Source organism: Mytilus galloprovincialis, chromosome 8 (genome assembly GCF_965363235.1).
Source record: "Mytilus galloprovincialis chromosome 8, xbMytGall1.hap1.1, whole genome shotgun sequence".
In the NCBI taxonomy this organism is placed as follows: Eukaryota; Metazoa; Mollusca; class Bivalvia; order Mytilida; family Mytilidae; genus Mytilus; species Mytilus galloprovincialis.
Window position 1 is genome coordinate 93,642,777 of NC_134845.1, and position 27,207 is coordinate 93,669,983.

At 32.0% G+C, this 27,207-nt stretch overlaps 1 protein-coding gene across 6 annotated transcripts; it reads left to right on the forward strand.

Moving 5' to 3' along the window:
• The first annotated feature begins 4,489 nt into the window (after positions 1-4,489).
• LOC143042870 (magnesium transporter NIPA2-like) lies at positions 4,490-17,869 on the forward strand. Of its 6 annotated transcripts, none has more exons than XM_076215359.1 (7): positions 4,490-4,613; positions 6,713-6,832; positions 11,753-11,936; positions 13,603-13,659; positions 14,121-14,211; positions 15,037-15,197; positions 16,878-17,869. In XM_076215359.1, the coding sequence occupies exons 1-7, from the start codon at positions 4,587-4,589 to the stop codon at positions 17,501-17,503; spliced, it is 1,266 nt and encodes a 421-aa protein (XP_076071474.1). In that variant the 5' UTR covers positions 4,490-4,586; the 3' UTR covers positions 17,504-17,869. The 6 variants fall into 6 exon arrangements, with proteins under 6 accessions (XP_076071474.1, XP_076071472.1, XP_076071473.1 ...); XM_076215357.1 differs by lacking the exon at positions 4,490-4,613 and adding an exon at positions 4,864-4,945; XM_076215358.1 differs by lacking the exon at positions 4,490-4,613 and adding an exon at positions 4,927-4,988.
• The last annotated feature ends 9,338 nt before the right edge of the window (positions 17,870-27,207 follow it).

The following is a 27,207-nucleotide window of genomic DNA, read 5'->3' on the forward strand; positions in this document are numbered from 1 at the left end:
TATGTAATATATACGTGTTTCTCGTTTCTCGTTTTGTTTATATAGATTAGACCGTTGGTTTTCCCGTTTGAATGGTTTTACACTAGTAATTTTGGGGCCCTTTATAGCTTGTTGTTCGGTGTGAGCTAAGGCTCCGTGTTGAAGGCCGTACTTTAACCTATAATGGTTTACTTTTTAAATTGTTATTTGTATGGAGAGTTGTCTCATTGGCACTCACACCACATCTTCCTATATCTATTAACCAGGAAAACTTTACCATAGAGAATGAGGCCAAGGTCAGATGAACGATGCAAGACAGACATGTACATCTTGAAATTAATATATACATATACTAGTAGATGAAATATCTAAGAAAGGAACTAAACCATGAAAACTTAGCATTGATCAATGAACCATGAAAATGAGGTCAAGGTCAGATGATACTTGCCAAACAGACATATACACCTTACGATCATTCCATACATCAAATATAGTTGACATATTTCTTATAGTTACAGAAAAATATATCAAAACATAAAAAAATAACCATGAGCAATGAACCAAGAAAATGAGGTCAAGGTCAAATAAAACGTCCAAGACTGGTATGGTACTTTGTAAATTATTTTCATCCACCAAATAAAGTTGACATTTTGCATAATTATGGTATATGTTAAAGCGACCATAACACAAAGCTAAACTGTAACCACCAAACCATGAAGATGAGGTCAAAGTCAAATGACACCTGCCAGTTGAACATGTACTCCTTACAATCATTCAATGTATACACCAAATAGTATTTAAGATATGAACTTGACCACGAAAACTCAATCTTGTTAACTGAATCATGAACTGAGGTCTCTGTCAGATGAAAACTGTCTAACAGGCACGAGAACCTCGCTAGGTATGCACATAATATATTATATTACTATCACATAACTCATAATTATAAAGAAAGTAATTAACATTACAAAACATCTAAACTTTTGTTCAAGTAGTCCTTGAATCATGAACATGAGGTCAAGGACAATGGACATAATGACAGACGGAAACTTCCCAATATTAAGGACTGGTGATTTATAACCTGAAGGAGTGGGAAGAATATAAGCGGGCCTTCACATTTTTCAGTCATGGGAGGGGGTATTTTATTTGTTTGATACTTTAAATGTGTAGGCATTGATAAAAAAATTGTCGACCCACACAAAAATATTCCCCATAACGTAAAACAAAAATTTTGGCAAAAAAGGCTCCTCTCAGCAACTGTTAAGATTCAATTTATTGTCCTTCCTCACACTTGATGTGGGCATTTGAATAAAATCAGAGAAATTCCACGGTATGTCCAATACACGATGGAGTTACGATATCGACGATATCTACGATAAAATATCGATATCGGTATCAACCTAATCACTATTTACCTAATTCATCTACATCATTCGTTATCCTGGTGCATCTGTATGCGTGGCTATCAATGTTCAGGTTACTACTATAAATCCCCATTTGTCTACTTCATGTATAACCGTAAGTTATCCTGTAGGTGTCAAGAGCAACGATATTCACGATATAAACTCGATATCGACATCCAAATTTCCCTCTTCATTTCTTGCTCTGAATATTGTACGTCGTATTCATATAAACCTAAGGCCGATATCGACGATATTAAATTGAATTTCCCCTCGAAATGTGAAGCATAAGTTCTAAAATTCATATACATTTCAGACAATTGTCGAATTATTCCTTTGAACATGTTGTCGATGTCGTCGAAATCGACAATATCGATTCGATATCAACATTCAAGTTTTCCTGTAATGTGTAGCATACATTCTTTACTTAATAGTATAAATTTTACATTGTGTTCATATTTAACTAGATATTAAAAAAGAAGATGTGGTGTGATAGCTAATGAGACAACTCTCCACAAGAGACCAAAATGACACAGAAATTAACAACTATAGGTCACCGTACGGCCTTCAACAATAAGCAAAGCCCAGAGTCGATATCAACATTTAAATATTTACATTGTAATGTGCTGTTTTTGTTTATATAACTTTGTTCTTATTTCAAACAAGACTTAGTGTCAATTTCAACAAAATACAAATAATATGTTCAAATGATAATGTTTGTTATTAGGTCTTTACCCCTCTAAACTATTAATTTAAACTGTTTTCTTTTTCTTTGAAGGGCTCAAACTATTTTCAATATTCTCCTTAGCGTTCTTACACTCCTCAAGTTTTATTCCAAATAATTTTTTTTTATAAACTTCATCGCAATGTCCATTGTTACAACTGACATAGAATTATTTATAAAAGTACACAATCGCCGATATCGATTTGATATCGTGTCGATATTGTCAATATCGACGATATCGAAATATGGGTATGTCTAAGTGTGTCATGGATGTTTAAAACAAACATCTATATCGATTCCTATCTGGCTTTTCGCTCGATAGTATGACCGACACCAGTATCTCAACCACTTTGTAAAGGAAGACAAAATTGATGCGCTAAATAGGAATACACATTATATTATATTTATTTTTTAGTATGTATCTTACATTTGACAATTTTCAGAAACAACAGGTTTTTTTTTTAAAGTAACACAAATTTTGCAGTTAAATTATCATGGAAGAGAAGATCATGTGATATGATTACATAGAGCCAACTAGCTCAAGAGACCAAATGAAACAGAAATAAACAGCTATAGGTCACCCTACGGCATTAAACAATGAGCAAACCCCATATCGAAGAGTCAAGCTATAATTCATGTAGTGTTTCGGTTTAAAGTAAGATACTAGTAAACGATATATAAAGAATTATAACGGAGGTTCGTTTTCCTGTTACAATAATCATTCATCTAAATTCATATAGCCATCTTGTTTAAGCAGGTATCGCAGAGGTGAACTCGGAGACTAAAAACCAAGACATGTATAAATTACTCTTCCATTTAAAAGGGTAAGGCCTTAAATTATTTAATGACTTATCTATCTATGTTTAATAAAATACTTTAAAAAAAAATCTTATTCATATTTTCCTCGGTAGTCAAATTTGTGGGAGTTTTATCCGGATTACAAAACAAACAAGAATGTGTCCATAGTACACGGATGCCCCACTCGCACTATCCTTTTCTATGTTCAGTGGACTGTGAAATTGGGGTCAAACTTATAATTTGGAATTATAATTACAAAGATCATATCATAGGGAACATGTGTACTAAGTTTCAAGTTAATGTAACTTTAACTTTATCAAAAACTACCTTGACCAAAAACTTTAACCTGAACTTTGCACTATCATTTTCTATGTTAGTGGACCATGAAATTGGGGTCAAAACTATAATTTGGCATTAAAATTAGAAAGATCATATCATGGGGAACATGTGTACTAAGTTTCGTTGATTGGACTTCAACTTCTTCAAAAACTACCTTGACCAAAAACTTTAACCTGAAGCGAACGGACGCACAGACGGACGAACGAACGAACGGAGACACAGACCAGAAACCTAATGCCCCTCTACTATCGTAGGTGGGGCATAAAAATAAAGGTGTCCTGTTGCTCATATAAATGTAAGAGTAAGATTATGCATGCAAATCACAGGAATTATCACTACCGATTTTTATTATGGTAGATCTAAATCTGTTCATGACGAATTTCCTTTAACCAGATTGAAATCTTTTCTACACCCGATTGAAATAGCAATTGCATTTTGTTCCCAATTGATGTACAGTGTGAGCCAAGACTCTGTGTTGAAGGCCATACTCTGACCTATTCTTGACACCTTTTTATACATTTTGACTTAGACGGAGAGTTATCTCATTGGCATTCATACCACATCTTCTTATTTATATCTTATATTTTTTTAGTTAGACAAAATGGGACGAGACAACATCTCCAGCAGGGATCCAGATAAATTAACACCTGAAGACATCACTAGTTTCTGGATCATTCTACACCCGATTGAAATAGCAATAGCATTTTGTTCCCAATCCTTCATCTTACTATACAAATCCGGATCCATGACATCATATTCTAGATTAAGGCTGAAATAGAGACATTTTAAGGTGTTCAACAGTTAACTCATTGACAAGTACAACCCTTCTGTATGAAAATCTAAAATTTAACTTGGTGCCATTAATCTGTATTTAATCTTTTTTTCTGCAATTTTACCTATTCAAAACAACGCAAAAACAATTTTCTTAGGAAAACGTTCATATCTATAGGTCTTTTCGGAGTCTAGTATTTTTGTTACTTTATTTTTTAATGGCCAAAATTTTGTTTAAATTTCACAAAAATTATTCAACAATTTTCAATCTAGAGCAATAGCTTTTTAAACATACCAATTGATAATATATAAGTACCAATTCAGAACATCAATGAACCTGTCAACAAACAGACAAAAACAAATTAAAAACATAACTTGGACTTTATTTTTTTATAATTTTTACTGGTCTGTGGCCGAAGAGACACAACTCTTAATTCTTGAAACAGCGCGGAATTATATTGTCTCGAAACGGCAATTGGTTTAACTTTTACTCTCTAAATTTGGTTCCACAACAGAAATTTTTTCTCCTTTGATTTTCTCTCGAAAACCTTTTCATTTCCTCTTTGAATCCATCTATGACTGTAGCAGAATGTTTAACAATGGTAAGAGCACATAAATTGACAAATGAAGGTATATTTCTACTGATGTACACGTGGAAAGAGATTTATTCACAAAGAATAGTTCCACGAAATCAAAATCCTCAGAAACTATTGATCTCATTAGTGTGTGTCACGATTGTGTCCCTCTACATGTATGCCTTACATGTATGATGTAACTTGTGGTGATGAATATTTTATCTAACATTTTTGTTGATACGTGTTCTTATCGGCTTGTCACGTGATTATTGTTTACATTTTGGTGGCTATTTTTAGTTTTTTGCATGGTCACTTATGATAAATGGTCATTATGGTGTGATAACAGGTTAAACTCTCAGGTGAGTCATATAAATGGAAGAGAAACCAGTCAGCAAAACAAAAGTTTGTATATATCTTTTAAATCATTAACAGCAATTCTTTGTTTTATCTTAGGATTTCAACATTTTACTTTACCTAAAAAAAAATACATTTTTTTTAAGTGTGCATAAGTGAAATTGCTACACTGCATTGGGATTTGCCTGTGGTAAAAAATGAATGTAAATTTTGAATGCATGTATTTGTGATATATATGTTGATATTTATTGTCTTTTCTGCCAGTTTTCAAGTGTTTCTCCATCTTGATGTTTTAATTGCATTTGACATTCTTTTTTATTTATAATATACAGACTTTATATTATCCTCACAAATATTGTAGATAGTGTATAATTTATTTCACATTATCATGATTTTTAACTCTTAAAAAACCCCTTACACATGTTATTTTCAAATTTAGTTTTCAGGGGGTCGCTATTTAAGGTTCATTATTGACCAAATATTATTCATGTTCAGTAACATTAAGAATTTGCAAAAAATGCTCCTCTGGCTGTGTTGAAGATGAAATCCATTTTTTAACTAACTGTGAAAATTTTAAATCAGATAGAGATGCTCTCTTTGACTTTGTTTGCAAAAGAATTCCAAATTTTTCTATACTTGATAATCAGCATAAATTTATTTATTTATTAAACTGTGAAGACAATCAGGTCCTTAATGCTGTTGGTAAATTAATTAAGGTGAATATGAGTTAGTAATTGTATTGTAACTGTATGTAAAAAATTTGTTTGTATCTACATGTATGTATCTATGTAAATCAATATTCTTTTGCCTTATTCATGTATACTCTGTATGCCCCTTGTGGGCCCTTAATTGGAAATAAAATATGTTCTGTTCTGTTCATTAACAACCAAGGAATTTAATTTCTGAATTTGCCCATTGATCATTGTTTACATTGTTAGCACACATAATGATAATGTTATAACAGTCTTTATTTGGTGGCTGTCTCAATAGATTGAAAATAAGATACCAATATTGGTACTACATCATGTACATGTAGTTTTCTGTGATGTGTTCAAAGTGTTGTAGTTATTTTTTACCTGGACCTATTTTATTGTCTATTATTGTTAAACATTTTGTTATCATGTATTCTCTTTTTATAGATTCATGTACGATGAAATTATGAAATCATTTATCAAATGTTGCATTTGCATTCCTTTGCTTTGTAGTACATGTAGTAAAGTTGAACAACTGTCTAACATGTTGCAGGGGAAACAGAAACATTGGGCATTTGTCGATCCATCTGTCTATCAGTCTGGTATTGTTAGGGCTCTCTACAGTTCTTGCCAGATTTTTGTAAAATTATATTATAAATGTAGATTTATATAAGCAATATGCCAGATTTTTTTTTAACATGTAACCAGTTGGAAGCCCTCATTTCTCTTAAGATTTTAATAAAAAGTTTGAAAGAAAAAAAAGTGTTTTTTAAGTAAAAATTGTCCTTGCACCTTGGATAGATGAAATATTTGTAAAGCAGGAGACATTAAAACTCTATTCTTTTATTCAGAAAAAATAAAAAAGGCAATTTTTATAGGTGTGCATGCAAAACAAATTTCTTGGTACATGTACATGTAGACGGGTCTAAATACAGCACAAATATATAAATGTATATATGAGCAAAATGTTGAATGAGGCTATTGAACCAAATTTAATTTAAATGTTAAGTCATACAATACTCTTAGAATGCCTGTTTATTGTTTAAATACTGTTTACACCTGATATACTTTCTTCTTCAGAAAAACAGCAACATCCTTTATGGGGTAATAGCTTGTACTGCAGTTTTATGTGTTGGTCTCTGGTGGATAACTATGAACTCCACATCCACAGATGTAACCGGTTCCACACCTCAAACATTGGTATGTATGTCGGTATGGACAGATTCATCTTCACTAGCCAAGGAAAGGGGTTGAATAGATACCCATTGACTAGAAAAGATGGGCCAGATTTAGATTAAGGATTTTTAACTGAAATTTTGAAGGAAAAATTAATTATTGATTTAGGAATGTCAGAATGTACTGTGTGCGGGTGGGCGAGCTGCCCGCAACCTAACATTGTCCGTTCATTAACTTGAAAACACTTTGACGAAATTTTTCAAATTTAGATATGTTTCTAAGATCAAGTTTAATTTTCATATGTAGTGGTAAATTAGTAATCAAAGTTTATACCACCAAGCTAACGTTGGTAGGAGATTTATTCGAAAATCTTGAATTTTTTACCTTTTCTGGTCAGGATACATTGTAATGGACATATTGTAGCCTAGGTATTACTTTATTAAAAAAAAGTGTATTCATCACCTACAATAGTCTTTATGCACCACCTACGATAGTAGAGGGGCATTATGTTTTCTGTTCTGTGTGTGTGTCTGTTCGTTCATCCGTCCATTTGTCTCTTCATTCGTTTGTCTGTCCCCCTTCAGGTTATTTTTTTTTTGTCAAAGTAGTTTTTGATGAAGTTGGAAGTCCAATCAACTTGAAACTTAGTACACTTGTTCCTTATGATATGATCTTTCTAATTTTAATGCCTAATTAGAGTTTTTACCCCATTTTCACAGTCCACTGAACATAGAAAATGATAGTGTGGACGGGGCATCCGTGTACTAGGGATGCATTCCTGTTAAATAATTATTTCGTATCATTTTATTGTCCGATTTTAACAGATTTGTCCATTGTTGGTTGTTGAAGGATACAGAGTTGTCTGAATTTTTTTTATTTAATTTTCCACTGTTTATATTTTACTTATGATTTGAACATGCAAAATGTTTCTATCATTAGGTCTCTGGTGGAAAGTTGTCTCATTGGCAATCATATCATTATCTTTTTCTATGTTTATTATGATTTTGAAAAAGACATCTGTATGCCTTAAGCAGTTAATGAACATTTTAAACTTTTAAACATTCCAGATTATATAATCAAAACATAAACATTTGACATATTTCTAACAAAAGTGTATACAACTAGTGTACTCAAATATCACTTTGTTATAGTTGTGTTGTATTTAATGTCAGGAAGGTCAGACAAGAAATAATGACAAATGAAAAAGTTGATCTTGTTTGGGTTTACCTGGCTCTGATAAAACATGGGAATACAAACATCTGGTGACTGGTCCTCTGCCTGGTTGGAATAAGTACCAGTCTAAAAATAATGGACTGGATCTTAAACTTTTCATGAATATTCTGAAAAGATGTTTTTCTATACCATGTGTACTTGATTTTCAATTTTATAGATTCCACTTTTAAAACAGGTAAGACAAATAGATAAACAAGAGAATAAAAAAAAGTAAGAATGATTAATTAGAAAGTTTAAAAGATCTTGGAGATTTAGACAGTCTTAAGACTTTGTAAACATTGTAAAAGGAACCAAGTTGTCAACTGTTCATGCCTTATCTAGCATGTCTAGATACATAAAATGTTTAGTTTAAATTGTGTATGTTATAAGGATCATTTATATCTAAATAATGATTAATCTGAGAAAAAAAGGTATTCTGCATTAAATTTGAAATTTTAAAAGGTAGGAAATGTTTTATTACAAACAAATATCAATTTAAAGATCCAGGGATTTACTGAAGCATGACTGGAGCGGGCCTCCCTTAGGTCAGTCAGTGCCCCCCTCCTTTTAAAAAGTTCTGTCTCCGTCACTGCTATACTCATGCATATGACAGCAGAAGGGGGCATGGTCCATATCTAGTTTAATAATTTTTCTCATTTTTTTATCCATTTATTCTGTAAAAAGTTTTTGTTAAACATGCTTCATGGTTAGTTACATGTTGCAGCTCAATTCCTTAGTGAATATGTTATTAAAGCGATTAAGCCCTTGAAAATGACATATAAACCAGACACTAAGATGAATAATTATGTGGACTTGTTTTTAAATTGTCTTGTCAACTGTCAAGATTTGTATGATGCAAGATGATAAATAGATTAAACTATATATATAATAGTTAATGCATGTACCTAGTTTTTAAAATAATTTTTGATTTCATGATCAGCTTTTGTCATTTGAATAAAATCATTTATCTGAAATATAAAAGATTTATTGTAAGACAGTTAGATAAATGTGTGACTATGACCTGAAAAAACCTCTTTAAATCTATAAATAGAACAAAAGTGTAAATATTATGTGAAGTTTATAGGTTAAGTACTTTTGTTTGTCAACAATGAATAGTTTGATAATAAAGAAATCGCCTGATGTGTCGTCAGATAGAGAGGACATGTTATCAATTGTGAGGAAGCATGTTTCCTTGAAAGGAAATACTTAAGTTTTTCATAGAAATATATACATGTACACCAATAAATGTAAGTTTTGATATCTTATTTTTGCCTATAATCAATACAGTGAAAGTAAGAAATCGGTGGTTGTCAATTTTTTTTTTGGGGGGGTGCTATTTGAAGTAAGTGTGAAGCTTTTTTATTGATGATAAAAAAAACCAAAGATAATCAGTGATGATGAAATGTATAAAAATTTGAAAATTAAATTTTTGATTTATTTCACTTTTACCATGTTTACCAGATCACATACAAAACATAATTTATTTTATGTCTCTGCTGTTAACATGTTTGCTTATAAAATGATGTATCCTCTTAAAAAATCATGATTTGCCAGTAAAAGGGACATGGGTTAGTTGAATGATTGTGTATTGTTGTTTTGAAAATTCAAAACTTTCTCAGGCCTTAGGATAAAATCTGTTACATGGTCTGAGTGATTAAGTATAGTTTCAGCCTTAAGCAGTGGACTCATACTGTTCTATAAAATAAATGAAGATGGTATTGTTAGGTTTGAATTAAAAGTGTGAAAAAACAATTACAAAAGACTCATTAGTGACACTTGAACCTTTCAAATTTACAAGGCCAATTAAAGTAAAAAGTTGAAGAGCAATGAGGACCAAACATTAAGAAAAGTTTGGCCAAATACTGCAAAGGACTCCCAACACCATTAGAAAGAAAAAAATTAAGGGTGCATTTCTTTCTAACACAAACGATGCGAACGACTAATCATGCACATGTTTTGATCATTTGTTTCTAACATATGTTTGCAAAGTTTACATAAACTTTGACATGTTTACATAAACTTTGCAGGGGTTTCATTATCTTTCATGTTGACTGGTACTTTCCACGTTTCTAGGTGGTACTTTTCAATTTATTCCATGAATATCTTATATAAAAAATCCTACATTTAGGCGGTACTTGTCAATGGCATAGGAGGGTAAAAGTACCGGGTACCGCCTCCTAATGAATGGCCTGACTATGACAAACTATGCAATTGCTAAAGATGCGTCTACAGTTTGTTGTTCATCGTTTGTAAGTACAAACGTTACATTTGTTTCTAATTTGAACTTGATTAAACAATATATTTTTTCTACTTTGTAAAATTTTTTTTTACCAATAACATGTGCATGCATAATTGAAAGTTCAAACAGGGTCAGTAAAGACTTATTAAATGTTGCATTTGTTTCTACTTTCGTAGCGTTTAGAAAACAACAACAAACGCCACACAACGTTTACAAAATTTTGGTTAGAAAGAAATACAGCCTAAGTAAAGACAAAACATTACACAGTGAATTGAAGAATGTCTTTAATAATGTTTACAATTTTCAATTTTAAATAATTGCTTTTACTCTCATCTCTTTCTTTATGATTGTTTATCTCATTTCACCTCTTAACCAAACACACAAACACATATATATGATATAGGCTTACATGTACTCCCACCAAACTGTTGACCTATATATGTTAGTAGGTAAATAGTTTTACCTGTACACGTCAAACTGACATCTATATGTATACAGAAAAGGAGGCATTGGGTATGGCAGCAACACAACAAATAGTATTGTAAATCTTCTTTTTTTAATGGGAGGAAAAGTTGAAGTTTTTAGATTCTTGAAAATTTGCAGTTTTACATGTTTTCAGAATTTCTGCACTAAAGCTTATTGAAACTATTTATTTTGTTTAATTTTCAATTACCGTAATAATGAACCCTTGATCATGAAATCCATGAAAATTAGTACCCAATGTTGCACTAATGAACCCACCAAAGTACCAAAGTAGCTAAAGATGATCCTCTTTAGTTTAGTACATTATTTGTTTATAGTCTCTGAGATTGGGATTTCAGGATGCATAGAAAGTGCATGTTGTACCCTGTACTGTTACAGATTTAAGGGGTTTCATTATCTTTCATGTTGACTGGTACTTTCCACGTTTCTAGGTGGTACTTTTCAATTTATTCCATGAATATCTTATATAAAAATTCCTACATTTAGGTGGTACTTGTCAATAGCATAGTAGGGTAAAAGTACCGGGTACCGCCTCCTAATGAATGCCCTGAGATTTTCTCTTGATAAAAATTGGCCACTAAAGTAAAAAAAATCCAGCTGTACAGAGTGATTGCAAACTGAAATGTGTTGTAATAATGCAGTACTGTCTCAGGTTAGGGTGAAGGTTGGTGCCTGTTAAAATGTTTAAATTCACTGCATTTTATGCACTTGTCATAAGTAAGAAGCCTGTTATTTAATAGGGGTTATTGTTTGTTGGTGTGGTTAATCAGTGTTTCTCGTTTCTTGTTTGTATATAGATTAAACCATTGGTTTCTTGTTTGAATTGTATATTACACTAGTCATTTTTGGGTCCTTTATAGCTTGTTGCTGTACAGTGTGAGCCAAGACTCTGTGTTGAAGGCCATACTCTGACCTATTCTTGACACCTTTTTATACATTGTGACTTAGACGGAGAGTTGTCTCATTGGCACTCATACCACATCTTCTTATTTATATCTTATATTTTTTAGTTAGACAAAATGGGACGTGACAACATCTCCTCCAGTAGGGATCCAGATAAATTAACACCAGAAGACATCACTAGTTTCTGGATTGGCTTTGGATTGGCCTTCAGTTCTACTATTTTTATAGGAACCAGTTTTATCTTTAAGAAACTGGGATTACGTAAACTTGCTAGTCAGGGAACCAGGGCAGGTAATATTCTAAATACTATATATATATAATTAAACATTGAATAATTTGAATCTAAATAATTTTGAACTCTGGAAAATTGATAAGAAATGTATGATAAAACAATGCCATGGATACCGAAAATTAATGCATTTGAATGGGGACATGTGGTTGGAAACACCCCCCCCCCTTTTTTTTTTAAATTTCTGGATCCACCCATGCATGCGCACATGGCTTAACCACCAAAGGTAGTTTCATCATACAATCCTTTTTAATTTTCCAGAATTAAAAATGAATATATATGAGGGTCTGGGACTCCGACTCTGGATAGGGTTTAATGAATAGAGAATAACTGACAAAAACACAAGATTAAAGGGATAAAATAGTAAAGTAAATAAGCCTGGAAAATGTAAGAATTCAGAAATAAAGCTCCCTCTTATATCATGTATATGGCCTTTTAAACAGTAAAGACAGATTTTAAAAAAATTTAAAAATCTGAAGTTGAAAATGAGAAGAGATGTTTACGTACTTACCATAAAAGTCAATTAAAATATTTAAGTTTGATTTTTAATGATCAGCAATAAATATCAATTTGCACATGAATGCAGTTTTGTTCATTTACGAAATCAAGATATTCTGTTGTTTGTATTGATTACAATTGAAACTGCTTTTATTTCAGAAACATGTTTCAATGTATAAAGGTGTTCTTTATGATATTTATTCAATACCATATTGATTTTATGCCTTGGTTTTAAAATAATCTTTAAGAAGACGATATTCAATGGCTTGTCACATGTTTTAGATTGTCATGATTGTTATCTTATTTATCGTCATAAATCACTGAAAAGAACATAAAAAAAATATGTTGAAAATCAAAATGAAATTTCTATTTGTTCCTGTAGCACTTTGTTTTATAAATTTATAACATTTTCCAATTTATGATACCGTTAATTCATTTGCATGTTGTATTATATTCGACTGATTTTCATGTAATGAGGAAAAAATGCTATTTTCATTGATTTCCTGGTCTCAAGGTGGTACCCAACACTTTCACTAAAATTAATTTGGCTCGTTTAATTTTCATAAAATTATGACAAAGTATTTACTTTGACCCTTTAACAAAAATTTTAAAAATTTTCAACCAACCATTTTATCAGAAAAATTACACTGGTTATATAGCAGTTTGGCAGACACCAAAGGTCCAATTTTGATCATTGAGAAGCTTAATATTCCCTTTATAACACAATGTTATTCAAACGTTTAGCTGACTTTACACAGTTATCTCCCTGTAGTGTTAGGTACCACCTTAACAAATTTTGTATGTTATTACTTGTCTGTAGTAAAAAGTTCATATATACCCATGAATAGTCCAAAAGTTCAAGGTCACAGTACAGTTTGTGGACAAAAACTTAATACATTCATCAAAATCTTCAGGCTCAGCCTGAGTATGAATATTCTTTTTAACATTATCACAATCATTGATTCCATTCAATGGTTAGTCTTGTATTTTAAAAATGAGGAGCAACATTTCTTGTACTTTACTTATATGCAGGGCAATATATTTTATATCTTACTACAAATGTAATAAGGGTTAATATATTTTTTCCCCCTCTCCCTCAGTGTGTTTATTAAATGTAGTTGTAAAATTTGCTAGAAATAGTAACGAATAAAATAGTTTTTTAACTTTCAGATCAAGGAGGTTATGGCTACCTGAAGGAATGGTTATGGTGGGCTGGAATGTCGCTCAGTAAGTAGAATATAATATGCTTCATCTTTTCATTGCACTCAAAACCTTTAAATTTTAGTACCCCTGTAGCAGCAGAAGGGGCATTAAATGATATCCATGACCTCTGTATAACCTATTATACGTACTTCTCTAACTTTAGATTGCCTCAACCAAATCTTATGAAACTTATATAAAATGCTTATTACCAAAAAAACACAGATAAAGTTTGAATTTTTGGTGCTGTCACTTTTAACATTCTAGAGTTATGTACCTGTATAACACCTTTACATTGTGTATAAGTCGCATTAAATATGGTCGAGGCAAACTTAAGTTAGAAAACAGAAACATAAAAGTTGCTGAAGTTTTCGTTACCATTTATAATATTATTGAAGCTTTCTAACTTTATAGTCTGTCATATTATTTATAAAGGTTAATTATTGATTTTAAACTTGGTGTACACTTTACTCTGTATATATTTTCAGTGATATTGGGTGAGTTTGCCAACTTTGCTGCCTATGCCTTTGCTCCTGCTACATTAGTCACACCACTAGGTGCTCTCAGTGTTATTGTCAGGTAAGTTGATGATGACAATTCAACGTTTCAGAATCTGATGCATTCTGGCTAATATTTTCAAAAGCGTACACCAAAACATTGTGATTGGTTAAAAATGTGCTTAACAATCAAAATTCTGCTAATGACTTTACATTAATTTCATTTTGGTGTATAAACAATGAGATTGCTCATAGTCCTTTAGATTCTGAAAAGGCGATTTCTAAAATAGTAAAGTTGAAATATGAAGCATGTACAGCATGTACAGAAACAGAATTTAAATGCACCATAGAAAAATGAAATCCTGAAACCAAATTTGTTTTCTTCAATCAGTGTATTTTCAACATTAAAGGAAGTTAAAATGACTAAAGTTAAAGTTTTAATGATAAGTTGATGAACTATTTTGTAATGTTGCTGGTCAAGGGGAAATAACTGAAAGTTTTTTCCAAAATTTGTTTTTAGAACTACTAGTATGAAAAATGAACCTAAAAATGAAATTTTCTTCCATAGGCAGCTTCCTGACAAAAACCGTCAACAAAAATTGAAATATTGATGTTAATTTAACAGTATTCAACAGTGGTAAAGAACTCTAAAATATCACCACTGGATGTTGAACAGCAATCCACCATCATCATCATCATCATCATCATCATCAACAACATATTAGGGGCTCAATACCACCATTAATTTATTTGAACCATACCTAAAATTGTTTAACCTTCCTTAAATATATTACAAGATAAGATCACAAATATTGTCCCCCAGGTTAATTAGGTTGAAATTGAGGACTAGAAAAATGTAAAATTGAATTGCACAAGAATTCTCACCATATTTTTATATCTATTTCAGTTCTGTTTTATCTTCAATATTCCTGAGAGAAAAATTAAACATACTAGGTAAAATGGGCTGTGCACTGTGTGTGATTGGGTCTACAGTCATGGTTTTACATTCACCACAAGAACAGGAAGTGGCCAGTATGGACATTCTAAAAGAAAAAGTACAGGAACCAGGTAGCCACAAAATATTAAATTGATATAGCTATCATAGAAATGAGAAAGACCAGTCCAATCAAAGGATTTTTGTTTTAATTCATGACACAAAATCGGTTCATGCACAGGAAAAAAAAACTAGCAGCTGAACTGTAGCTCTTATGTCTTAGGTTCTTATGTCAAAGTTATGTGATATTGGTTCACAGCTAGATAAACAAGAATGTGTCCCAAGTACACGAATGCCCCATCTGCACTATCATTTTCTATGTTCAGTGGACCGTGCAAATGGGATAAAATCTCTAATTTGGCATTAAAATTAGAAAGATCATATCATAGGGAACATGTTTACTAAGTTTCAAGTTGATTGGACTTCATCAAAAACTACCTCCACCAAAAACTTTAACCTGGACCAAAAACTTAACCTGAAGTGGGACGGACGGACGAATGAACAGACGAACGTACAGACAAACGAACGGACAGACGCACAGACCAGTAAACATAATGCCCATAAATGGGGCATGAAAACCAGAAAAAAACCAAAGGGAACTTTTATTGTTGTTCTTTATCTAAAAGTCACAGTGAGGTCTTGAACATGTTATATCTATTCATTACAGTTGGAGGGTTATTTCAATTTATGAGTTATATCACAAATGTGATAAAAATTTACAATTTTTTTGTATTAAATCATTAACCATTCAGGTTGCATTTCTGTAAATATTGACAATGCAATTTCCCATAGGAGCTCCTTTAACGACTAAAACTGTACCACTTTTACTATGAAGTTTTGAAAAAAATCTTATCCTAGAATTTAAAGTTCATATGCACTACAATTTTTTTTCAAAGGTCAAAATATAGGGCTGTGCAGCATATTTTCAATGTTTATAGGCCCTGAACTTTTTAGAGTTTAAACTAACACTAATTTTCTTAACTACCCCTACCTTGAATGAAGGGTTACCACAGATTTCAATGTAAACAATATGCACATGTATATTTACTGGTTACATTCACAAGTTATGTCTCTATGAGATGGAACACAGAGAGCATAACTGGGAACCAGTATGTAAACAAAATTAATTTTCTATGATATACAAGATCTCCCCAAAAGAGGGGTGGTTTGCGAAACAGCTGTATTTACAAAGTGTAACCTTCATGTGCAAAGAAATAAATGATAGGTATATTTCAATGAGACAGGAATTCGAAGGTATATTTAAACACACAGACAAAAAATAAACTGACAGCACCATGGCTGGAAAATAAAAAAGGCAAATAGACAAACAACAGTTCACAAAACACAACATAGGAAATTAGAAACTGAGCAACATGAACAGGCCGGTAGCCAGAAATTTCCAGGGGGGGGGGGGGGGTATTTGGACTCATGAACTCGACTTTTGACAACTCAACAATTTGAACAGAACGGTGACTAAACACTGCTTATTTGGTTTCAAAAGGGGGGGGTTTCGTCCAAACCCCCCTTGCTACGGGTGTAATTAACACTACCAAAAACCAAGGTAGAGCTCAGATACTTCAAAAGTATAGAGAAAGTAGGTAAAGCTGTCATTTAATTTTGAATATTAAAGTGAATGCATGTCAAAAATTAGTTTTCATAAAAATATTTACCAAAAAAATGACTGGGAAACATTGTGTCAACACTGTCTAAGTTATGTATGTATTTGACATGTAAGTTTTATTTTTATTTTTCAGGGTTTGTAATATATGCTTTCCTGATGGTGGGAACTGCCATATTCTTTATGATATTTGTAGCGCCAAAGTATGGTAATCGAACAGTTCTAGTTTATATAACAATATGTTCTACTCTGGGATCATTCACTGTGATGGGATGTAAAGGAGTGGGCGTTGCCATACATCAAACTCTTCATGGGCAAAATCAGTTTACAAACTGGTTGACTTACGTCTTTCTTTCAGCTGTTATAATTTGTATATTAGTGCAGATGAACTTTTTGAACCGTGCACTAGATATTTATAACACTGCAGTAGTGACACCTATATATTACGTCTTTTTCACAACGTGTGTTATAGTGGCATCATTAGTTTTATATAAAGAATTTTTCTCAATGTCGACCAAAGATATATTTGGATTTATATGTGGGTTTTTGATAATATGTATGGGTATTTTTCAATTAAATGCTTTTAGAGATGTGAACATCTCACTTAAAAACTTGCCGAAGGCGCACAGAGACGAATTACCGAAAGTCAGTTTAAATGGAGGGTCAATAAACCAGGAAAACACTGACGAACAAAGGTTATTAGAAAATGACTCAATTAGTGCCAAAGATTATCATGATGAGGATGATTCTCATCCAATTTGACAGGAAGTCTTACAAGGGAGATAAAAAGGATATTGTGAAAGGGAGATAATCTTTATTTATGTCTTTCATTTTAAAACATTCACCAGTGAATGTTGAGGGAGAAAAATATATATTTATATGACACTGCCAAGGGAAATTAGGAGTTTATCAAAATATAAATGTAACTATGATCATTACTGGGACAAGAATAGTTTATTTAGGTGGAAAGGTTTTACAATAGATATTTATTTATTTAGTCTTTAAACTAGATTTTAAGATTTCTTTCATTTTTGTTGAAAATGATTTATAATGTTATTTTCAAAAGTAAATGCCAATTATTCTTGCCAAAAAAGGTAAAAATAAACAAAGGTAATATTTGGAGCTATTTTATTAAAAGACAAAATGAAATAAATGTTAATATAAGATGTCTAAATGTATATTACAAAAAGACAAAATAAAAGTATTGTTTTAAAAGATGTCTATGTATATTTATTTAAAAAAAATGTTTTTCATTTTAACCTTATCAGATCTGCATAATGTGTCACAAAGTGTTCAATTCAAAACTGTATGTTTACTGGGAATTATATTTTGTTTTAAAAGTGGTCAGACATTTCTAGTTAATTGGTGCTCCTATTCAGTATTTAACATGTTTAAGCTCATTTTATTCAGAAATCAAACAATAGAAATTTAAGTATGGCAGAATCAAAAATGTTGTTTGAAAATCCTGAAATAAATTGTGCCATCGGTGTAACATCACACTTTTTACATTGTTTCAAATTATGGCATTTATATTTTTGTCTTTGATTTTATATTACACATACAAAATTATGAGAATAGAATTTAACATAATGTCACAAATATATACATGATATATGTCCTAGATATAATTAATTATAAAGGTAATGATTTTCCTAACATAAATTGGCTTTTGTATTTCTTATTACTTGTTTACATTATTATATTTGAATATTTTTGGACAGGATATTATACATATATAAGGGTCTCTATTTAATATGTTTAAGGGTTCACTACAGGGCAATGGAGAAAATGTAAAATTGTTTTAATATATCTATGTTTTTTTTAAAGCAGAATTATTCAACAATGAATATTGCACTTTACAATTATTATTTAAACTGCAGCTTGCAGTCTAAATATACAAAGATAGCTACATGTATACTACAGGTCTACTTAGATCATAAGAGAAACCATGTCATTGTTAACCTCATCTTTAAAAATTGGAGTTATCTTCCTTTGTCTAGAATAGCTGTTAAATCAACTACAGCCAATGCCATATTTAATTTTACTTCCCAGTGAAGAATTGGAGTAATATTTACCATTCAGTGCTTTCAAGCACTTTGAATTTGAGTTTTGAATAACTTGTTTATTATTATAAGGTGTCCATGGTGATAAGACACTTCTCCTTCTAAAAGACCAAAAAAATAATGAAAAACAACTAATCTCCAGTACAAATTCTGGTCTTCAGGACTAATTTTATCATGACCTAAATTCAATTGTAGTAAATTTTATTATGTCATGCATGTATTTGGATTCAATGAATATTCTTTAATATTCTTATACTTCTTGTACTATGTTCATTTCAACTGTTTTCATTTAGAATGCCCCATAAAAGTACTTTGTGAATACTTGTTCTGGTACAAGAATATGTAAAATGTGTTATGTCATAATATTTCTGTTTGTTATAAATGTATGATATGAGGGTGTTTAATAAAGAAGAAGGGTATTTGAAAGTTTATGAATGAAAACCAGTTTTTTTGTAAATTTTTGACTGAGGGATATTTTTCATCACTATTTTTTTTTTTATATTACATCATTACACCTCAAGTTTAATTTCTAATTATCTGTATATTGTGCAATACAAACCTTCATTTTTTAAAATAAATAAGGCTGTTAGTTTTCTCGTTTGAATTGTTTTACATTGTCTTATCGGGGCTTTTTATAGCTGACTATGTGGTATGGGCTTTGTTCATTGTTGAAGGCCGTACGGTGACCTATAGTTGTTAATGTCTGTATCATTTTGGTCTTTTGTGGATAGTTGTCTCATTGGCAATCATACCACATCTTTTTTTTATATTGGCAGTTTGGTTGAAAAATTTTTCTTGCTGGTGTTATTAAAGTTATTGTCGTTATATATGGTAAATGTAAAAGGATAATTCTAATATCTATGACATATCTAACATACTGATGTGTACACAAAATTTTTTCATATGACTAGCTTCTTCAATGACTTGAAATTCTAATAATGCATAAAACAGCAACACTGCCACAGTTTTTATCATTATGTTTGTCTTATTTTTTGATTAAATGCCTAAAGTGCTTACAGTGCTTTGATTGATCATGTAAACACACTCATTAAATTGATATAACAAAGTAAGAGTGCTGTAACATTTAACCACTTAAATTTTTGAATCATAATTAAGGTGGTACCTAACACCTGAACTAAAATTAATTTGGCTCGTTTAATTTTCTTAAAATTTTGACAAAGTATTTACTTTGACCCTTTGACAAAAAAATCCAAAAATTGAACCAACCGTTTAATCAGAAAAATTACACTGGTTATATAGCAGTTTGACAAAGACTCATTTTGATCATTGAGAAGCTTAATATTCCCTTAAGAACACAACGTCATTAAAACGTTCTGCTGATTTTACAGAGTTATCTTCCTGTAGTGTTAGGGACGACATCAAAAGATCAATGTAAGATAAAAAACTTAATTCAAATAGTTTGGGGGGGGGGGGGGGGGGGTGAACTGCTGCAAGATTTGGTTATCCGACATTGATTTTTACATATATCCATATGGGTCAATCAATTTTTCCCAAATTAAGTTAATAGGGGGGTAGGGGGGTCAGTGAAAAACTATTTGAATTAAGTTTTTTATCCTTCATTGAACTTTTGATGTCGTCCCTTAGGTACCACCTTAAATTTATCATCGTTTTTTACAAGTAATTGAAATTTGGGGATTAGTATGGGAATTTTCATAAATATGTATTTTCATTTAAGTTTGAATGAAAATTAAAACAGAAAATTCAAAGATTTCCCCTGACAGTACAAATGCAGTAACAACAATAGAAAATAATTTTTTGGAAGCTTATTAGAAAATTTCATTAGATTATTAAGAGATGATTTGGTGGTTGAAATTCTAAAAAAAATTCCAGATTTTTTATCCAATCACGTAAAATAAATAGAATTGAGCTTGATAACTTGGTTTAAATGTGAAATCCCAAATAATAAAATTGAGAATGGAAATGGGGAATGTGTGAAAGAGACAACAACCTGACCAAAGAGCAGACAACAGCTGAAGGTCACCAATGGGTATCCATATTTTTCAAAAATTCTATTTTGATATGTGAATATTATTACCTAACAGTTGATGCAAGTTACTTAGTATATTAAACAACGCTAATATTTAAATGAAAGATTGATAATATACAACGATAAAATTTGTAATGGGGGATTGACAGTATTTGTTATTCATTTCAGATTTATATTGTTAAGTTTTTGTCTATGTTAAATGTAATGTTTTGTAAATAAAAATGGAATATTTTTTATAAGTTTTTTTTTAGTTATATGAGTGTTTTAAACATTTTCAAAAAATGGTTGTAAGTTCAGGAAATATGTCATCCTCTTTGAAATTGGTCTTGTCTGATTAATTCCCTTTGCAACAACTGCAAACGAATTTTGGGATCATATAATGGTATGTTGCCGTCATCGTCTGTGTTCTCGTCCGAAGACACATTTGGTTTCTTGACAATAACTTTAAGTTAAGAGAATGGATCTCTATGAATATTTTTAAGAAACCCAACAGTGGAGTAAATGTCAATAAAACAGCAACCCAACAATGGAGTTAATGTCAATAAAACAACAACCCAACAATGGAGTAAATGTCAATAAAACAGCAATGGATGAAAACAGTTTGAAAGCCAAAACAAGTTCAAAGTTAAAGAGCCCCGAGGACCAAAAGTTCCAAAAAGTTGTTAGTGGGTCTCATTGGGGTCTAAGCAAGAACATCCTTATTATTTAGAATATTTCATACTTTTGCAAACAGTAAAATTTATAAAATGACTATATAATAGATATACATGATTAAACTGAAGTGGTGACTAGCTACAGAATAAAAATGGGTTCATTACGAAAATACACAGCCGTGTTAGTCAAAGCAAGTGCAACGCACAAAGTGACGTCACATTTGAATTTCTGAAACGAGTTCCAAAATTAAGAAAGAATTTGGATGGAATTCAAGATTAGATGTGTATGACTTATCTAACATATAAATTAATATCAGTGAAAATAAATCTCGTTAATCCAAACTAAAATCTAATAAATAAACTGGATGATTTAAAATTATCTTTACCATAAGGCAGCAACCATTTGATTTTCGTGGTGGTGGTGGGGGGGGGGGGGGGGGGTAAGGATTTTTTTTGTGGACAAACTTTTTTTTTTTGCCTTCGGCGAACGACACTCGATTTGTTTGGCGACAAGTTGAAAACAATTTTTTTCTTTCAATTTTAGCATTACATACAGTGGCAGCTGAGGGTGAAACAAACATTTTTTTTTTTCTCAGGGTCAAAAACAAATTATTTTTTTCTCCAAAAACTGGAAACAAACTTTTTTTCACCCGTCATGTAGCTCCTGTTATAACAAATCCGGTAAATACTAAAAACGCAGCGAGAAGATCCCGCACCCGGAGGTGGTCCTCATGCAGCTGGCCCAAAATAAAAGTGTGTACAAGTTCAGTGAAAACTCCATAACATATAAATGAATTAAAAAAAAATGTTGTTACTGTCGATAAGACATTATAATATCTATAAAATAACAAGAAAATTAAAAGATAGAAAAAAGAGAATATAATGCATGGACGATTTTGATACAAATTGGTTGTAAATCAATAATATAACAAGTATAGCCTTTGTAAGGGTCAATATAAGATATATCGACCCAAAGACTGAAGTATATAGATCTCAGACTTCGTTCTCGGTCAATATATCCTTAATGGACCTCATATGAAACGGTTATAATTGTATAAAATAAAGTCTTATGAATTAAACAAAAAATATTACACATTCTGCTTAGATTAATAATGATGCAAAACACTAGCTGTTAAAGTCTGCTGATCAAAACCCAAACTATTGTAATAATCTCGATAAGTGTGTCCTTGCTTTATGTCATTCGATGGCCTTTGATAGGGGTTACGAACTGAATGTTCAAAATTAACTTCTCTTATCACTACGGTTTTTATAGGAACTGTTCTTTCTGTATTCTCAGTGACAATACACAACTCGTCCAATAATAGTATCTCCATATTACTCTATAACTGTGGCAATTGCTTTTTTTTCTCTCATATTTTTGTTTGTTTGAAGTAATGAAATCCGTGTATTAAAAAAACGTTGTATGTTAATAAGAATTTCGCATGTTAATGTTACTAAATACACAAAAAAAACCAAAACAATACAAACAGATTACATACAATAAAAAAACGTGACAACCAGCCTCCTCCAAAAGTTGTGTTCAAATCCTTATGTTTAGAACAAATTAAGATGGAAATACTGGTAACTCTTCGTATACTTGGTAACTGTTATTATGATTGATAATCTTCTCTCAAAGTCATGTGTTCAGAAACATATGCAGCCGGGTAACTTGGTGAGTCTCTCCATGATAATTCCCCTTTTCACAAAAATCCTGATCAGTCCAAATAAAGCTTGTAATATATCGAATATGCTGAGAAAAAACAAAACTGACCTGAAGGTGTTTGCGAAGTCTGAAAAATCAATCACTCTTTCATTTTCTTCATATTCTAAACCAAGAAAAGTTGTATATAACAGAAGCAGTATATCGCTACATAACATCAGTACATTTCCTACGCATATCATAACGAACATCGGTATGCTGACACCGGCGGAAGTATCTCTTGAACATCTGAATACGGGGTCGAAAAAACGCGGAAGACATGATACCAGTAAGAAAAAGGTTATGAAAACACTCCACGGTATAATAAACACTAAGAAGGCTGTGTATATTTTAACAACGGTAGGACCTTGTAACCCTCCATAAGACAAATCAGAGTAAAATGAGTAGAAGTTTCCTTGCTTCCACTCATTGGTTATGTGTTCCCAAAATCCATAAGACGCCATCATAATATAAAATTCAGTTATAGATATTAGGTAGCTGATGAGAAAACGAATGATTACAATATGAAGATAATGAGTACGACGCTTCTTACAACGATTCACAGCCTTGTCCAGACAATAAGTAAGAACCAATATAACCAGATCGTAAGCATCTCCAAATTCAAACATGTTGGTGCCACGGAAATTTCAATAAGAAAGCAATATGTTATACTGACGACGATTCTAATAGAAATAATCTTCTATGAGTTGAAAGAAACCGGTTTTAAAAACGATCGTTTGGGGTCATTTAAATTTTCTGAAAACCATATGAAAAGGTTAATTGGTCGTTTTTGAAAAATCTGATTTTAAATAACTTTGAATACTTCTTTTATCTAACGCCCACATTATAAAAAATGACCGTGAATTACCGGTAATACCAAACAGTGGTCAAACCTTGCGATCGGAAGTACGATCGTGCATAGAAAACAAGACAATTCCCAATGCCATGGTAACACTAAGACAACATATAAACAACCGACAACCACTGAATTACAGGCTCCTAACTTGGGACAGGCACATACATAGAAAATGGTAACACTAAGGCAGCAACCATTTGATTTTCGGGGGGGGGGGGGGGGGGGGGGGTATGGTTTTTTTTGGAAAAAAAGTTTGTTTCCAGTTTTTGGAGAAAAAAATAATTTGTTTTTGATTCTGAGAAAAAAAATTGTTTGTTTCACCCTCAGCTGCCACTATATGTAATGCTGAAATTGAAAGAAAAAAATTATTTTCGACTTGTCGCGAAAAAAATAAATTGTTTTTCGCCGCAGGCGAAAAAAAAAATTTGTCCAGAAAAAAACCCCAGAAAATCAAATGGTTGCTGCCTAAGACAACATATACAGAACGAGTTGTGCCATATGGTAACACTAACAACATAATACAGAAACTAATATTCTGGTGACTGTATGCAATATAAAAAAGAAGATTTGGTATGATTGACAATGAGACAACTCTCCACAAAAGACCAAAAATGACACAGAATCTAACAACTATAGGCCTTCAACAATGAGCAGAGCCAATACCGCATAGTCAGCTATAAAAGGCCCCGAAACGACAATGTTAAATAATTCAAACGAGAAAGCTAACGGCCTCATTTATGTATGCAAAAAATGAACGAAAATAAAAATATGTAACACATAAACAAACGACACTTGTGACCCCTGAATTACAGGCTGCTGACTTGGGACAGGCACATACATACAGAATGTTGCGGGGTTAAACATGTTAGCGGGATCCCAACCCTCCCCCTAACCTGGAACAGTAGTGTAACAGTACAACATACAGTGGCGGATCCAGAACTTTTCCTAAGGGGGTGCCCTCTGACTGACCTAAGAGGGGGCCCGCTCCAGTCATGCTTCAATAATTCCCTATATAATCAACCAAATTTTCCCACGAAAGGGGGGAGGGCCAGGTCCCCCAGCCCCCTTCCCCCTGGATCCGCCTATGACATAAGAACGAACTATAAAAATCAGTTGCAAAAGGCTTACAACATACAAGTGGACGTGACCGGGTAAGTATACATCCCACTGACAACAAAAAGACCCTAAGTACATATTTATTTAATGTATTCTTGAGATTAGTTTTTTCATAATCATCGTATGTACTATTTAGATCTTTCTCAGTACAATTTTCTTATCTCCTTATTTTCTGTAAATCGTGATCGTTTGTAAATTGGTCAATATCAAAAGTTTTTTTAACTTCTATATGCTACGTTTTTGTGTAGGTAAAACCAGAGACATATAATACAATTATTGTATAATTGTATTATATGTCTCTGGTAAAACCCAAGCAACCACAACTATAGAAATAATATTGTGACCGTCACTAACACCATTTAAACCATTTGTTGGTTTAAAACACATATTCTTTATACTTGTAATAATAAATCGAAAAAGACCTTTAAATGGAGTTGTTACAAGTTGAAAATATCCGTGACATACTGTCCCTTGGTGTCTCCTGCAGATGAACAAATTTTCCATCTTTTTTCAAACTTTATTATTGATATTTTTATTTGTGCACTGCTGGACATTGAAATAATAATAGTAATAAGAAAGGAACACGAGGAAGGGAGGACAAAAATACTCAAGAGTACTTTTAATGTATTCAAGTTTTATTATTATACTATTTTCATTTGTCAATTATAATATCTGTCATTTTATTTACTGTACATGTACAATGACTCATGTTTGTTGTTTATACTATATCACTAGTAATTTTAAATGCCCCTTATGGGTCCTTGATTAGAATAACAAAAACTATTTGACTTTGATTTAAATTAATATCAAGTAAAGTCAGATTTTTCATCAGACAACATATCAAAATTTAGGTAACCAAAATTTGTTCTCATATGAAACAAAACATTATCTAATGATTTTGTTAAATTTTCAGTGAAGCCATGATTTTTCATGGATGTAGGTTTGCATTGCTCCCATAATAAGCCAAGTTAGCATCATTTATAAAAGAGTAGGTCAGGTAAGACCCATTTTTGGCCCCAAAATATAGCAGTTTTACAAAATTGTCAAAATGAAAACTTTTAGTTATCTATTGGAAAGTAGAATGCTTCTTCTACATAAATATGGGCTGTTTTCTACAATAGAGTGCACATATATCAGTGGCGGATCCAGAAATTTACATAAGTGGGGGCCCACTGACTGACCTAAGAGGGGGCCCGCTCCAGTCACACTTCAATGATTCCCTATATAAGCAACCAAATTTTTTCCCAAAAAGGGGGGGGGGCGGGCCCCTGCCCCCCCTAAATCCGCCTATGTATATCGGGTACTAGCATCATTAAGTCATGCTAAATTACTGAAATCTTCACAATTTTAGCATTTAAGTTAATTTAAAGCGGTTTCCGTCTAAAATGAAAGTGGCCGCATTTCTGTTCATTCTTCATATGGAAATATAAGTTGTATTTAATGATAATAAATAACATTTATAAAGGTTGAGGATGAACACGGATGCAGCGCAGCCACTTTCGTTTTTGACAATAACCATCTCAGTGAAAAGTGATTTTTGGGGGCATATTTGATAGATTTTTCATATTTGAGCTTGAATCAGAGCGTTTTTAATGACTAAATCAGTTAAAATTTTGCACTTAAACTAATTGAATCAAAAGAAATAGACACTTTAGTGTTTAAAAAGTGTCCAAAATCTTTCGTCAGATTAGGGAGCTACCATTTGATTTTTATGGGGGGGCTAGGATGAAAAATTTTGTCCTGCATTTTTTTTTAGTTGCAATCTCTGTCCTGCCTTTTTATTTTTCACTCTGAATTCGGTCCTGCCTTTTTTTTTATTAGTTTATCCTGACTTTTTTTACCTAAATTGTCATCCTGCCTTTTTTTTTGCAAAGTGTCTCATCCTGCCTTTTTTTTTACTCAAAACTCCTGTCCTGCCTATTTTTTTAAAATTTCATCCTAGCTCCCCCCTCCCCATAAAAATCAAATGGTAGCTCCCTTAACCTGAAATATGAGGCCAAAATCGGCACTTATCGGGCCTCCTCCTTTCATAGAAAATATTTTGAATGTAGATTTTGTTAAAATGAAGAAA